This window comes from Puntigrus tetrazona, chromosome 9 (genome assembly GCF_018831695.1).
Source record: "Puntigrus tetrazona isolate hp1 chromosome 9, ASM1883169v1, whole genome shotgun sequence".
In the NCBI taxonomy this organism is placed as follows: Eukaryota; Metazoa; Chordata; class Actinopteri; order Cypriniformes; family Cyprinidae; genus Puntigrus; species Puntigrus tetrazona.
Window position 1 is genome coordinate 7,907,925 of NC_056707.1, and position 12,992 is coordinate 7,920,916.

At 44.0% G+C, this 12,992-nt stretch overlaps 1 protein-coding gene across 6 annotated transcripts; it reads left to right on the forward strand.

The window, feature by feature from the left end:
• The first annotated feature begins 162 nt into the window (after positions 1–162).
• On the forward strand, positions 163–12,638 carry prkag3b (protein kinase, AMP-activated, gamma 3b non-catalytic subunit). 6 transcript variants are annotated; one of them, XM_043248749.1, is made up of 14 exons: positions 163–402; positions 572–797; positions 2,061–2,103; positions 2,832–2,944; positions 3,059–3,140; positions 4,580–4,638; positions 9,416–9,461; positions 9,547–9,601; positions 9,689–9,815; positions 10,461–10,626; positions 10,713–10,750; positions 10,862–11,008; positions 11,089–11,258; positions 11,665–12,638. In XM_043248749.1, exons 2-13 carry the CDS (start codon positions 780–782, stop codon positions 11,203–11,205), a joined length of 1,011 nt encoding a protein of 336 aa, XP_043104684.1. In that variant the 5' UTR covers positions 163–402; positions 572–779; the 3' UTR covers positions 11,206–11,258; positions 11,665–12,638. The 6 variants fall into 6 exon arrangements, with proteins under 6 accessions (XP_043104684.1, XP_043104683.1, XP_043104689.1 ...); XM_043248748.1 differs by having other exon boundaries at positions 332–797; XM_043248754.1 differs by lacking the exon at positions 163–402 and having other exon boundaries at positions 404–797; positions 2,762–2,944.
• The last annotated feature ends 354 nt before the right edge of the window (positions 12,639–12,992 follow it).

Below are 12,992 nucleotides of genomic sequence, written 5' to 3' on the forward strand. Positions count from 1 at the left end.
TTTATTGTAATGTTTGACGATTGAAACATAACAAGAAATATTTGTCTAACGTTAAGGTCATTTAAAAAAAAAAAAAAAAAAAAAAAAAAAGTTTCCAATAACTACAGCAGAAATGTTTTTTTTTCTCGCATGCATGTCATGTCTATTTTTTTATGTTAGTGTTTTTTAAAACATCAGCACGAAGAAGCCCAGCTGATACATGACCCTGTGTTTCTGCAGCCTTCGCAAGATGCAAGCATTTTATTTATTTTATTAACCCCTAGAAGGCCGAAAAGTACATAATGTTAAATATTATTTTCTAACTTTATGCTATTATTTACTTTTTATTATTTTACTAACACATGCATCCATTGACAGTCCCAGACTGAAATGAGAGGAAGAGGTCCTAACTGTAATGACCAGGTAACAGTCTTTTTTTTAGGCCCCACAATATGTTTTTAACATCCTGCAGGTCGTGGTTTAGCAGTGATCTTTAAAAATTCTATTCATAAATGTATTAAATTCCTGTACAATTTCGTTATAGATCAAGATTGAGGTCGTTATGATGTTGTGCTGTGTTCATACCATCCAGGTCTCTTACAGGGGTGTTGTGTACACAATCAGTCACAGCCACAACATCTGTGATTCTCCTCCCCCCCCAGTCCCACGTCCAGCCCTCTGCGTGCCTGGGCCGGCTTTCTCTCCTGATTTAGATCGTGCTCTGCACACAGGGACGAGAGCACAGCTGAAATATGCTCCGGTCAGACCAGCTTAAGCGCTGAATGTGAGGACCCCTGAACATGGACCCTCTGACGGAGGTAAGACCCAGAGAGCAACCTGTATGAGTTCTTGCATACGCTTCAGATGAAGGGACTCATGTTCCAGCAACGGTTGTGCCAGTTATGTTTCATACTGCATATGAAAATATCAACTTCATGTGTTTGCTGTAGTTTAGAGAACTAATGTCAATAAGCAAACTACACCTCCAGGCTTGGTTCAGTGTTGATGATCCACAGTTACTGGATTCGACAGATAACGTATGAATAACTAGTTATTCTGGTTGCTTTGTACATTGTGTTTATGTTTGAGGTTATTTTTGGAGATCTGAACAGTGCGTGGAGACGGGGCCTCTGTTGAAATCCAAGTTCATTGTGAGGTAGAGATATGTAGCTGAAAAACATCGTTATTTCTAATAATAATTAACTACATGTGCATTTCCTGAAATACCAGTGATTGCAAGGTAGCAAAAGACTGGTGTTCAAGTTTTAGGTGAGTTAAGGTTTCAAGTATTGGTTCAATGTAAATAACGTACAGAATCTAAGCAACTGTATTGATTATATAATTAATTCGGGTCGTATCTATCTACTAATTTATGGTTAGTATGTGAGAAATGTTATTCGTAACGTAACTGATCACTCTTAATCATACTGTAAAGATGTCTCTACAGGGTTCTGTGGCAGGAACTGAGTTCTAGATAGAAACTAAATGACTAGCGCAATTAAGCAATATTACAATACCAATTTATCTGTGTAATAATTACAGCGCATTGTTTTAGGCAGTATTTACAGTTATCCTCTTTTCCCTTCCAATAAACAAGGTTTCAAGTGAAGCCGCAGCAGAGTGTTACTCCTCGATGAATCGAAGTTTGAACTAATCGGTTAAACGAGTGATTCAGCGACTCACTTTTGAAGACACTCGTCGCCATCTACCGGTGCTATCACGTAACATGCAGAAAGGGTCATTGAAAAACCTGCATAACTACTGCTGGAACAAACACGGACAAGTAGAGTGATAGAAACAGTGAAACTGTTGGACTGTCTTAATCGGTTAATCAGATTTAACGACCGGAATGAACTGTTGTATAATCAGTAACTGTTCAGTTAGTTAGCTTTGAGGCAGTTACCAAAACAAAAAATATCTGGGTGAACAAACACTCAACAGCCTGTTGCTTAAAGCTTCTCTTTATATATTTTTTAACAGGTACTCTATAAGTTGATGCTATGCCCTCATTGTTACTTTTGACAGATTTTGAGCGCATTACCTTTTAGTAGAAGACCATTTATTCTCTGCTCTGTTTGTAGTTCCCCTTGATGGAGGATGAGGGGCTGACCATGAAGAAGACAGGTATCTATCAGTATCTTTTGTACACCCTGTGCTTTTCTTTATGTAAACATTAGCTATTTCTTAACTATATTTCTAATTACATTTCTAATTACATTCTAAGTACATTTATGTCAAAATGATCTTGCTATATCAGAAATATATAATTTACAAATTTTGCCAAATGGACAGTTTTCACAGGTCATAATGATGCATTTCCAGAGTTATGAACATCATATATCTAGCAATTTGTTCTTATTTATGTGTGTGTGTGTGTGTGTGTGTGTGTATGTGTGTGTGTATATATATATATATATATATATATATATATATATATATATATATATATATATATATATATATATATATTCCGTTGCTGTTGGAGCAAGTGGTAACACAAAAAATATATGTGTTATAGTGCTTGTTCACTAAAATAGATGTTTTCCCGACTATGACGACTTCTGAGAACCCAAAGTGTGAAGTATAAGGTCCAGAGTATAAATAATTTCTTTTTTCCCCCCTCAACTAGATTGCTCCATTAGTGTTCAATATAGAGTGAGAGTGAGCTTACCAGGGACTTTTAGATCTCTTTTACCTTTTTTACGCCATAGTGTGCTTTATTTTAATGAAACCGCAAAAGAAAGCGTGGAGCTGGACTGCAGTTGTGATGTTTGACCAGTAGGGTACACACGATTATAGCTGCAGACTGACCGACCTGCAGCAGGGGTCTCCCTCTCTGTGTCCCTCTCAAGAGCCTCTCCAGGACCCCGACTCAGATGTGTATGCCAAGTTCTTCATGAGTCACTGCTGCTACGATGCCATTCCAACGAGCTCCAAACTGGTCATCTTTGACACAACGCTGCAGGTGTGCTTGTGATCCTACTACAGTGTTTTTAGCAGACTGACTTGAATGAAAAATATCTTTTATTTATTTATTTAACGTGCAAACTCTGAAATAATATGTGAATGATGTGTGCAGGTGAAAAAAGCATTCTTTGCACTGGTTGCAAACGGGGTCAGAGCGGCACCTTTATGGGATAACAAGATGCAGTGTTTCGTAGGTAAGCAAACGCTGGGGATCTGCTGAGTCTGTTGAAGTGTGGTTGCTCAGCTGTGAGCCTGCATCGGATTACTGAAATCTTATAATGTCACTACAGCATCTTCACCCATAAACCCATATTAGGCAAAGCAAGCATGATTAACATATGCTTAAACGCTTGGCACATGTGAACCATAACCAGGTGTGTCGTCCATTTTGAGTTTTGATAGAGGATAGAAAAAAGCTTACATAATGAATGAAATTACATTTCGGCCCCCAGAGGGATTTTATTTTTATTTTTTGTTATTTATGTATATCACATAAACTGCTCTCGACTGATGTTTTGCTGTTTTTGAGTAAATTGCAGCATCAAAACTGAGCAATTCACATAAATTCACATAAAAAGTTTTTAGAAAGAAATGAATATTTTTATTCAGCAAGGATGCTTTCAACAAGATCAGTGTAAACATTAAACATTTTGAACTTTTTATTCATCAAAAAAAAAAAAATCACTGTTTCCACAAAAGCACAAAAGAGTTCTCAGTCCAAAAGTTTTGGGGTCATTAAAAAAAAAAAAAAAAAAAAACTTTTATTCACCAAGGATGATCAAATTTGCAGTAAAAAAAAAAACTACTTTTATTTTGTTACCAAAGATTTCTATTTTAAATAAATGCTGTTCTGTTGAGCTTTCTATTCATTAAAAAATATTTAACAAATGTATTCATTTTCATTAAAAAAAAAAAAAAAAAAAGTAAGCACAACTGTTTAGCATGAATTATAAGAAATGTTTCTTGAGCAGAAAATCAGCATATTTCTTATGGATCATGTAATGACTGCCGACAGTTCAGCTATTCTTGTCATCACAAGAACATATTAAAACATGTGAAAAGACATGAATTCATTTGATGGATTTCTTTCAGAAACGTTTAAAGACCGACCCCAAACTCTAGAACGGTAGCGTACAAGCGGGTATGTATACACGCGCTGACACAGCTCTGATTTGTAGCAGTCTCCGTGTCAGCGTCTGGGACCGTTACCGACTGATCATTCTCAGCACCCGTCCCCTCCATCAGTGCCAACTTCTAAGTTTAGTGTGGCTTCTGGGCCGTGGTATCTGGTGGGAAATGGCAGGGTAGAGCTCTAATCCCCTGAACCTTCTCTGGGAGTAATAATAGCCATGCTAATGAGAAAGCATATCCTCCTATTGAAAGGAAGCTCGGGAGCAGGAGCGCGTTCCTGTTTCAGCGCATAGTGACAGTTAGTATGTTTATGCTAATGTAGGCCTCTTGATGCTTTTTAATTTTAAACTAATGCTTAGCGACTTTATTTACATGCAACGCTGTCAAGTCCGTTTCGGATCAGATTGTGTGAATTAATTGCTGAGTCTAAATTTAAAGTTGAATTCAATTTAAAGCTGAGTTGATTGTGTTTGTTTTCTATGTGCCGTTTCTGTTTTCGTAGGGATGCTCACCATTACAGACTTTATCAACATTCTCCATCGTTACTACAGATCTCCCATGGTAATCCTGAAAAAATGTATCGTGGTTTTTGCAGCGCAGCTGTTTTATAACACTATTATAACATTAATGGGAAATGTTTCTTGAGCACAAAATCTTCATATTAGAATGATTTCTGAAAGATCATATGGCATTAAAGACTAGAGTAACAATGCTGAAAATTCAGCTTTAAGATCAGAGGAATAAATAACATTTGAAAGTAGATCAGAATAGAATACATCTATTTTAAATTGTAACATATTTTCACAGTATTGTTGTTATACTGTATATTTGATTAAAGTGCCCCTATAGGCAATGAATGTTTATATTTTGGTTTTGAGAGTCCCAAAGAACAGGTTGATATGCAGGTCGAAAAACACTTTAATTATCTTATAATATGAATTTATTTATACCTTATTTGTTCAACAGCTCCCACATTTTTACTTTCATTTCGCCCACATGTGGTTCCAAACCCTTAAAAAATTAAAAATAAAAATTGTTCTCGGAACACAATTTAAGATATTTTTGATGAAAACGGGGATGCTGTCCCATTGACTGCCAAGTAAATAACACTGTCTAGGTCCAGAGAAGTATGAAACACATCGTCAGAATACTCAGTGGTTCAATCTGAATGTTATGAAGCAACTAGAATAATTTTTATGAGCAAAGAATATAAAAATAACAACTTAATTCAATAATTAATCTCCTCTGGACACAAACTACGTAAGCTCTTCTGTCAGCTCCGATACAATTTCTATACATATGTCACGTATGAGCGGTCTGAGGCGTGCGGATCCATGTGCAGGCTTTTATTAAAGGAAGGCATGGTCAAAACAGGCAGGCGTCAAACAGGGCAAACAGGAATATCAGAGGTAAGGCAATAGCAAAATCCAGAGACAGGCGGTGGTCAAGTCAGGCAGCAAACAATCACAGAATCAGAAGACAGGCAGGGTCAAAACCAGATAAACAAGAACTTGGAAAACACTCGGATACTAGGGAACAACAAACGAAACAGGCGAACAATGCAACCTGCAGTTGAGTGGCTTGCTGCAGTATTTATAGTCCTGGGACAGGAAGTTGTCGCAGAGGGAGTGAATCCAGATCACCCAGAGGTCAGGGCTCCCTCTGCTGGCTTGGTGACATAGCCCCCCTCCTAGGAGCGACTCCTGGCGCTCCACAAAACAAACAAAATAAAACCAGGGCGGAAGAGACGGAGGGAGGAGCCAGGGAGAAGACGGGAGGAGACCGGAGCGGGAGGCGATCCAGAGCCCAGCCATGAAGGTCAGTGGTGGAGCCGACGGAGGGAGGAGCCATGGAGAGGTAGCGGCCATCAACTCCATGGGACCGACCGATGGCGGCGGAGCAGGTGGTCGCGGAGACTGAGGCAGAGGCGGAGAGCCGATGAGCCAGGGTGATGCAGAGGCGCTGGAGGTCCTAGGCGACACCGCAGGCTTTGGCGACTGATGCGGAGGCGGGGGACGAGAAGGACGCGGCGGAGCCAGAGCGACAGAGGACTGAGGTGAAGCCGGGGGGAGGGAGGAGCCTGACAGAGCCGGAGGGATGGAGGGACGAGGCGGCTGTAGGAGTGGAATCCTGAGGCGACGGATGGTCGACGACCGCCAAGGCGGAGCCGAGAGATGATGGAGCCTGATGAAGCTGGTGGATTGACGGAGCACGGTGGAGAGGAGGGAGCTAGGAGCCTAAGGGAAGCCGACGGATCTACGAGCCGAGGTGGAGTCTGGGACTCGGAGGCGGAACGATGAAGTGAGGGATCCTTCACCCACGGTGGCGATGGAGACTGGCAGACCCGTGGCGAGCTCCAGGTGAAGGGCAGAGGGTGAGTGTAGGGGTTGCTGGGATCCATTGACGACGCGTGTAGCAGGGGTGGGAGGGTGGGAAAACTTGAGGCTTTGCACGAGGCGCGGGCACTGGAGGCTTTGCACGCAGGCGCGGCACTGGAGGCTTTGCACGAGGCGCGGGCACTGGAGGCTTTGCACGAGGCGCTGGCACTGGAGGCTTTGCACGAGGCGCGGGCACTGGAGGCTTTGCACGCAGGCGCGGGCACTGGAGGCTTTGCACGAGGCGCGGGCACTGGAGGCTTTGCACGAGGCGCGGGCACTGGAGGCTTTGCACGCAGGCGCGGGCACTGGAGGCTTTGCACGAGGCGCGGGCACTGGAGGCTTTGCACAGGCGCGGGCACTGGAGGCTTTGCACGAGGCGCGGGCACTGGAGGCTTTGCACGAGGCGCGGGCACTGGAGGCTTTGCACGCAGGCGCGGGCACTGGAGGCTTTGCACGCAGGCGCGGGCACTGGGGGCTTTGCAGGGCAGGCGGCAGCCATCTTGGGAAACGGCTCTGGGCAGGCGGCCATCTTGGGAAGCGGCTCTGGGCAGGCGGCATCCATCTTGGGAAGCGGCTCTGGGCAGGCGGCCATCTTGGGAAGCGGCTCTGGGCAGGCGGCGCCATCTTGGGAAGCGGCTCTGGGCAGGCGGCGCCATCTTGGGAAGCGGCTCTGGGCAGGCGGCGGCCATCTTGGGAAGCGGCTCTGGGCAGGCGGCGCCATCTTGGGAAGCGGCTCTGGGCAGGCGGCGGCCATCTTGGGAAGCGGCTCTGGGCAGGCGGCGCCATCTTGGGAAGCGGCTCTGGGCAGGCGGCCATCTTGGGAAGCGGCTCTGGGCAGGCGGCATCCATCTTGGGAAGCGGCTCTGGGCAGGCGGCGGCCATCTTGGGAAGCGGCTCTGGGCAGGCGGCGCCATCTTGGGAAGCGGCTCTGGGCAGGCGGCGGCCATCTTGGGAAGCGGCTCTGGGCAGGCGGCGGCCATCTTGGGAAGCGGCTCTGGGCAGGCGGCGCCATCTTGGGAAGCGGCTCTGGGCAGGCGGCGGCCATCTTGGGAAGCGGCTCTGGGCAGGCGGCGGCCATCTTGGGAAGCGGCTCTGGGCAGGCGGCGGCCATCTTGGGAAGCGGCTCTGGGCAGGCGGCGGCCATCTTGGGAAGCGGCTCTGGGCAGGCGGCCATCTTGGGAAGCGGCTCTGGGCAGGCGGCCATCTTGGGAAGCGGCTCTGGGCAGGCGGCGCCCATCTTGGGAAGCGGCTCTGGGCAGGCGGCGCCCATCTTGGGAAGCGGCTCTGGGCAGGCGGCGCCCATCTTGGGAAGCGGCTCTGGGCAGGCGGCGCCCATCTTGGGAAGCGGCTCTGGGCAGGCGGCGTCCATCTTGGGAAGCGGCTCTGGGCAGGCGGCGTCCATCTTGGGAAGCGGCTCTGGGCAGGCGGCGTCCATCTTGGGAAGCGGCTCTGGGCAGGCGGCGCCCATCTTGGGAAGCGGCTCTGGGCAGGCGGCGCCCATCTTGGGAAGCGGCTCTGGGCAGGCGGCGTCCATCTTGGGAAGCGGCTCTGGGCAGGCGGCGTCCATCTTGGGAAGCGGCTCTGGGCAGGCGGCGTCCATCTTGGGCGGCGGCTCTGGGAAGAAGGCGGCCATCTTGGGCGGCGGTCTGGGAAGAAGGCGCCATCTTGGGCGGCGGCTCGGGGAAGGCAGCCATCTTGGGCGGCGGCTCGGGGAAGGCGGCCATCTTGGGCAGCGGCTCTGGGAAGAAGGCGCCATCTTGGGCAGCGGCTCTGGGAAGAAGGCGCCATCTTGGGCGGCGGCTCGGGGAAGAAGGCGGCCATCTTGGGCGGCGGCTCGGGGAAGGCAGCCATTACTGGATTTGATGCTGTATCCTTTTCCTCCTCAACACCCAATGTGAAAGCTGACCCCACAGTCACTAAACCAAACTCAATAAACTGAGCAAGCGACTCACGTGGACCCTCGCGAACAAGTTTAGATTTGAGCGGCTGATGTACTCCCTCATGATACAACTCAATCAATAAACAGTCCGGTATGTCAGAGAGGTAAGCCATGTCCAAAAACTCTTGAGTATAATCCTCAATCGATCGGGTACCTTGCTTGAGGGCCAATAAACGTCTAGCGAGGGTCCTACCTGGCCATGGATCAGGTGAAAAGCCGCTGGATCCTGGTGCGAGGTTGCATTCTGTCACGTGTGAGCGGTCTGAGGCGTGCGGATCCATGTGCAGGCTTTTATTAAAGGAAGGCATGGTCAAAACAGGCAGGCGTCAAACAGGGCAAACAGGAATATCAGAGGTAAGGCAATAGCAAAATCCAGAGACAGGCGGTGGTCAAGTCAGGCAGCAAACAATCACAGAATCAGAAGACAGGCAGGGTCAAAACCAGATAAACAAGAACTTGGAAAACACTCGGATACTAGGGAACAACAAACGAAACAGGCGAACAATGCAACCTGCAGTTGAGTGGCTTGCTGCAGTATTTATAGTCCTGGGACAGGAAGTTGTCGCAGAGGGAGTGAATCCAGATCACCCAGAGGTCAGGGCTCCCTCTGCTGGCTTGGTGACAACATACTTATGCTATGATTCAAACAAAAATAGTGCATCCTTGTGGCACGACTGACACAGGATAGTATGCGCAATGTTCAGTGGATATTCTCCAAAATGTCAAACCTGCGTGCTTCAAAAGTCAACTCTTTCTTTTGAGAGACAATAACTTTTTTCTACATAGCTGTCTAAGATTTTTAAGGTTTAAGCATTTGCAGGATGTTTTCATCCACTCAGAGCTGTGCTACACACTGCATGAAAACTAATTTTCAAAAATTCTTGTTTATAATTCAGCCTTAAAAGAGACTTCTTTCAAAAGCATTGTGAAAAAAATATATATCTTACCAACTCCAAGCATTCGAATGGTAGTTTATCCAGAGATCTGATGTAAACATAGATCCTGTACTTTTTCTTTTTAGGTTCAGATTTATGAGCTGGAGGAACACAAGATTGAAACATGGAGAGGTGACTGTCTTTAGTTTGCAGGATTAATATGTAATTCCACACACATGGTGTTGTGTTAAAGTAGTTAATTTGTTCCCTCTTTCAGAGGTCTATCTACAGTATTCTCTCAACTCCCTGATCAGCATCACACCTGACTCCAGGTAAAGCAGGACCTCTACAGCTCTGTGTTTGTCCTTTCTTTCTCTTTTATATTTCCAGTGACAGAGAGTTGTGTTTCCTGTTGGCAGCCTCTTCGAAGCCATTTATTCCTTACTGAAGAACAAGATTCACCGACTACCCGTCATAGACCCAGAATCGGGGAACGTCCTCCACATACTCACCCATAAACGCATCCTCAAGTTCTTACACATCTTTGTAAGAGCTTTTATGTTGTAAGAGTTTGAATCTGGCCAAGTGAAAAAGCACAACAAAAAGGGATTAAACTACTGTTTAAAAAACTTCAGTGAGATGATAAAAAGCTGTTTTAAAATGCTGGCACATTCACTTTGATTCTGCAGCTTTCAGTCCAGTCATTTTAATAGCAATCCACTTGACTGGGAAAGATTTATTTGCAGGGAAAGCTGATTGGCTGAACATAATATTTTGTTAATATATCTGCACCTTTATTGTGGTTCACCTCATTGGAGCTGGCATATTAAAATGACTTAAAGGGATAGTAATTTCATTGTTCTACCGAATGCAAAGGAAGATATTTTTAAGTTTGTTTTGTGTCATCATTGACTTCCATAGCATTTTTTTCCTACTATGGAAGTCAATGGTGACCCAGCCAGGTTACAAACTTTCTTTGAAATATCTTCCTCTGTGTTCGGTAGAACAATGAAACACCAGTGGGGCATAAACAGATTTTTTGAAAGCATAAAAATGAGATTGCACGATTTCAAACGAATCCATTTGCCAAAACATTTTTGATTTGCCTTGAGATCCTTGCCATGACATGCTTGTTCTGACTGTCACCATAGCTCTGTGCTAAATGTAAAGTATTTGCCTTACGAATCTCAGGGCTCGATGATCCCAAAGCCACGATTCTTACAGAAGCGGATTGAGGAAGTGAAAATCGGAACATTCAAGAGCATTGCAACTATCAGAGACACAGAAACCGTTTATGATGCTTTATCAATATTTGTAGAGCGACGGGTCTCAGCCCTGCCTGTCGTCAACGAGCAAGGTACAGAGTACTGCTGTTTGTTTTTTGCCTCCTTAATGCCCATCTTCGTCTTCTGCGTGCTTTCTGACATTTTTCTTTCCCTTTAGGCAAAGTGGTGGCACTTTACTCCAGATTTGATGTCATTGTATGTATACCTGCATCCCGCCTCTATTTTCCACGGTTGCGTTACAGCAAATAACTTTGATACGTACTAGGCAACGTTTAAAGTCGGTGTCGTCTGCATTTACATGAGCAGAATTTGGCTGCGCAGAAAAGCTACAACAACCTGAACATGACGATGCGGGAGGTCATTCAGAGCCGCTGGTGCTGCATCGAGGGGGTGCTGAAGTGTTACCCTCACGAGACCCTCGAAACCATCATCGATAGGATCGCTGAGGCTGAGGTAGTATAACGGATAGCTCTGTGTTATAGCCTTCGAGAACCGATGGCATCGTTTGAAATGCACTGTCTACGCTGTGTCAGGTTCACCGTCTAGTGCTGGTGGACACGGAGGACGTGGTGATGGGAATCGTCTCGCTGTCTGATTTGCTTCAGGCGCTGGTCTTGACTCCTGCAGGCGTTGAAGCGCTTTTCACTTAACACCAGTGGAGGGCTCCCTCTCCGCCCGTCATCCTCATTTCGTATCATACCAGGTAGGCAGACTGCTGTCAGCAGACAACCCTCCCTCCATTTCTGCAAACATCTCTGAAAAAAGGTGCATAAGCCGGTGCTAATATACGTATCTATTAGCACGTAAAGGGTGCCGCCCCACTGAGAGCTTTTTTTTTTTTTTTTTTTTGTTTGTTTGTTTTCTCAGTGTTTCTGTAGTGTCATAGAGTGGAAAGTACATTATAATGTTTGCTCCGGAGTGCATTAAGCCGTTTAAGCCTTTGGAGACATCTTCCAAACAAATATTTGTTTCAAAAGAGAAAGGCTGTTTCTATAACTGTGAGCAAAAATATACACATTGGCGCGGATCAAGTGCTACTGCAAGTCGTTTGTTAAAGAAGATTAAAGCAATGATGCTTTTTTTTTTTCTCGCATAATTTTGTTTTTCAGAAATTTGTCCGTGAAGATGAATGTTCGAAGATATAACGTGTACATATTTTTAATGTCGCAGGCACTTTGGGATTTTATGCATCACTTTAAACATGTCTAATTTTTTTTTTTTGCGATTTACCTTTTATATTTGTATAATTTATGAAATAGTTAGTCATTTGAAATGTGATGTCAGATAAAACTACAGATATTTTGTCACGCAGTGTGTGTGTTTTAATAACATTTTTGTTATAAACCTTCTTGACCCCTGATCCTCTCGGTGTAAATAAACAGATAATCGTGTCATATATTTAGTCATATAACTGAAGTGTTTCTACAGATTTTTCGTACAGTAGATTTACAATGTTATATTTCACAAATGTTCTTTTTTCATAACACACACAAGATGCTTCTTTTATTGATTGTACAGTGCAATTCTTTTGGTAAAGAAAAAGTTGTCTGGGTAAAAAAAATAAATAAAACTTAATATTATAAGCAACAAACCATAATATATATCATATAAGCATAAGCATAATTTGTATATATAATTTGTATAAAATGTGTTTTTTACGTTTCAATGTGAGAAAATAAATCATTCGGCCTGTCGACGGCAAATACAGAGTTCAGTGTTTGAATTGTTGCTGCATATATTTACCAGAGGTGTATCCTTGTACATCCTGCTTTTCAGTGTTAGCAAACAGTGTCATGCTAAGTACTTAGGACTTTCTAAGTAGGAGTTTAACAACCTAATTTGCATCATTTGCGCTTCAGACCAGTTTGAACACCTACATTTATTTCAGTACGTACATTAAATATCTCAAACACTGACTAATGTTTTGAAGCGCTTGATCCACAGAACTACTGTATGTCAGTGACTAATGTTTTAAGACAGTGTGAACAAGTTAACGCTATTCAAATAAAATTAAACGCTTTATAATAAGCCTGATCGAGTTAACATTACCCAAGGCAAAAGTTAACATGTACTAATAACAGCAATCATAGGCAGTGTTGGGGATTAACTAGTTATATGTAATGGGGTTACAATTTAATTGCGAAAACAAATGTAGCTATAATTAGTTATATAGTTATTGAGGGGGAAAAAAATGTGTAATTAAATTACAAATATTTTAACAAACTAATACATTAGATTTTTTTTTCCAAATTGCACTGACTGCTCTAAAATAAGAGACACCAATTTCAGGAGTTTATGACATATGCTTATTTGATGACTGTTTATTTCCTCTTTGGCTTTATGTATATGCTTTATTTTTTAAGATGGACAGTTTTTTTTTCCAAGGCATTGTAAGATACAAGTGTTTCCTGTCATAGATAAGCAAAGATTCGACTTC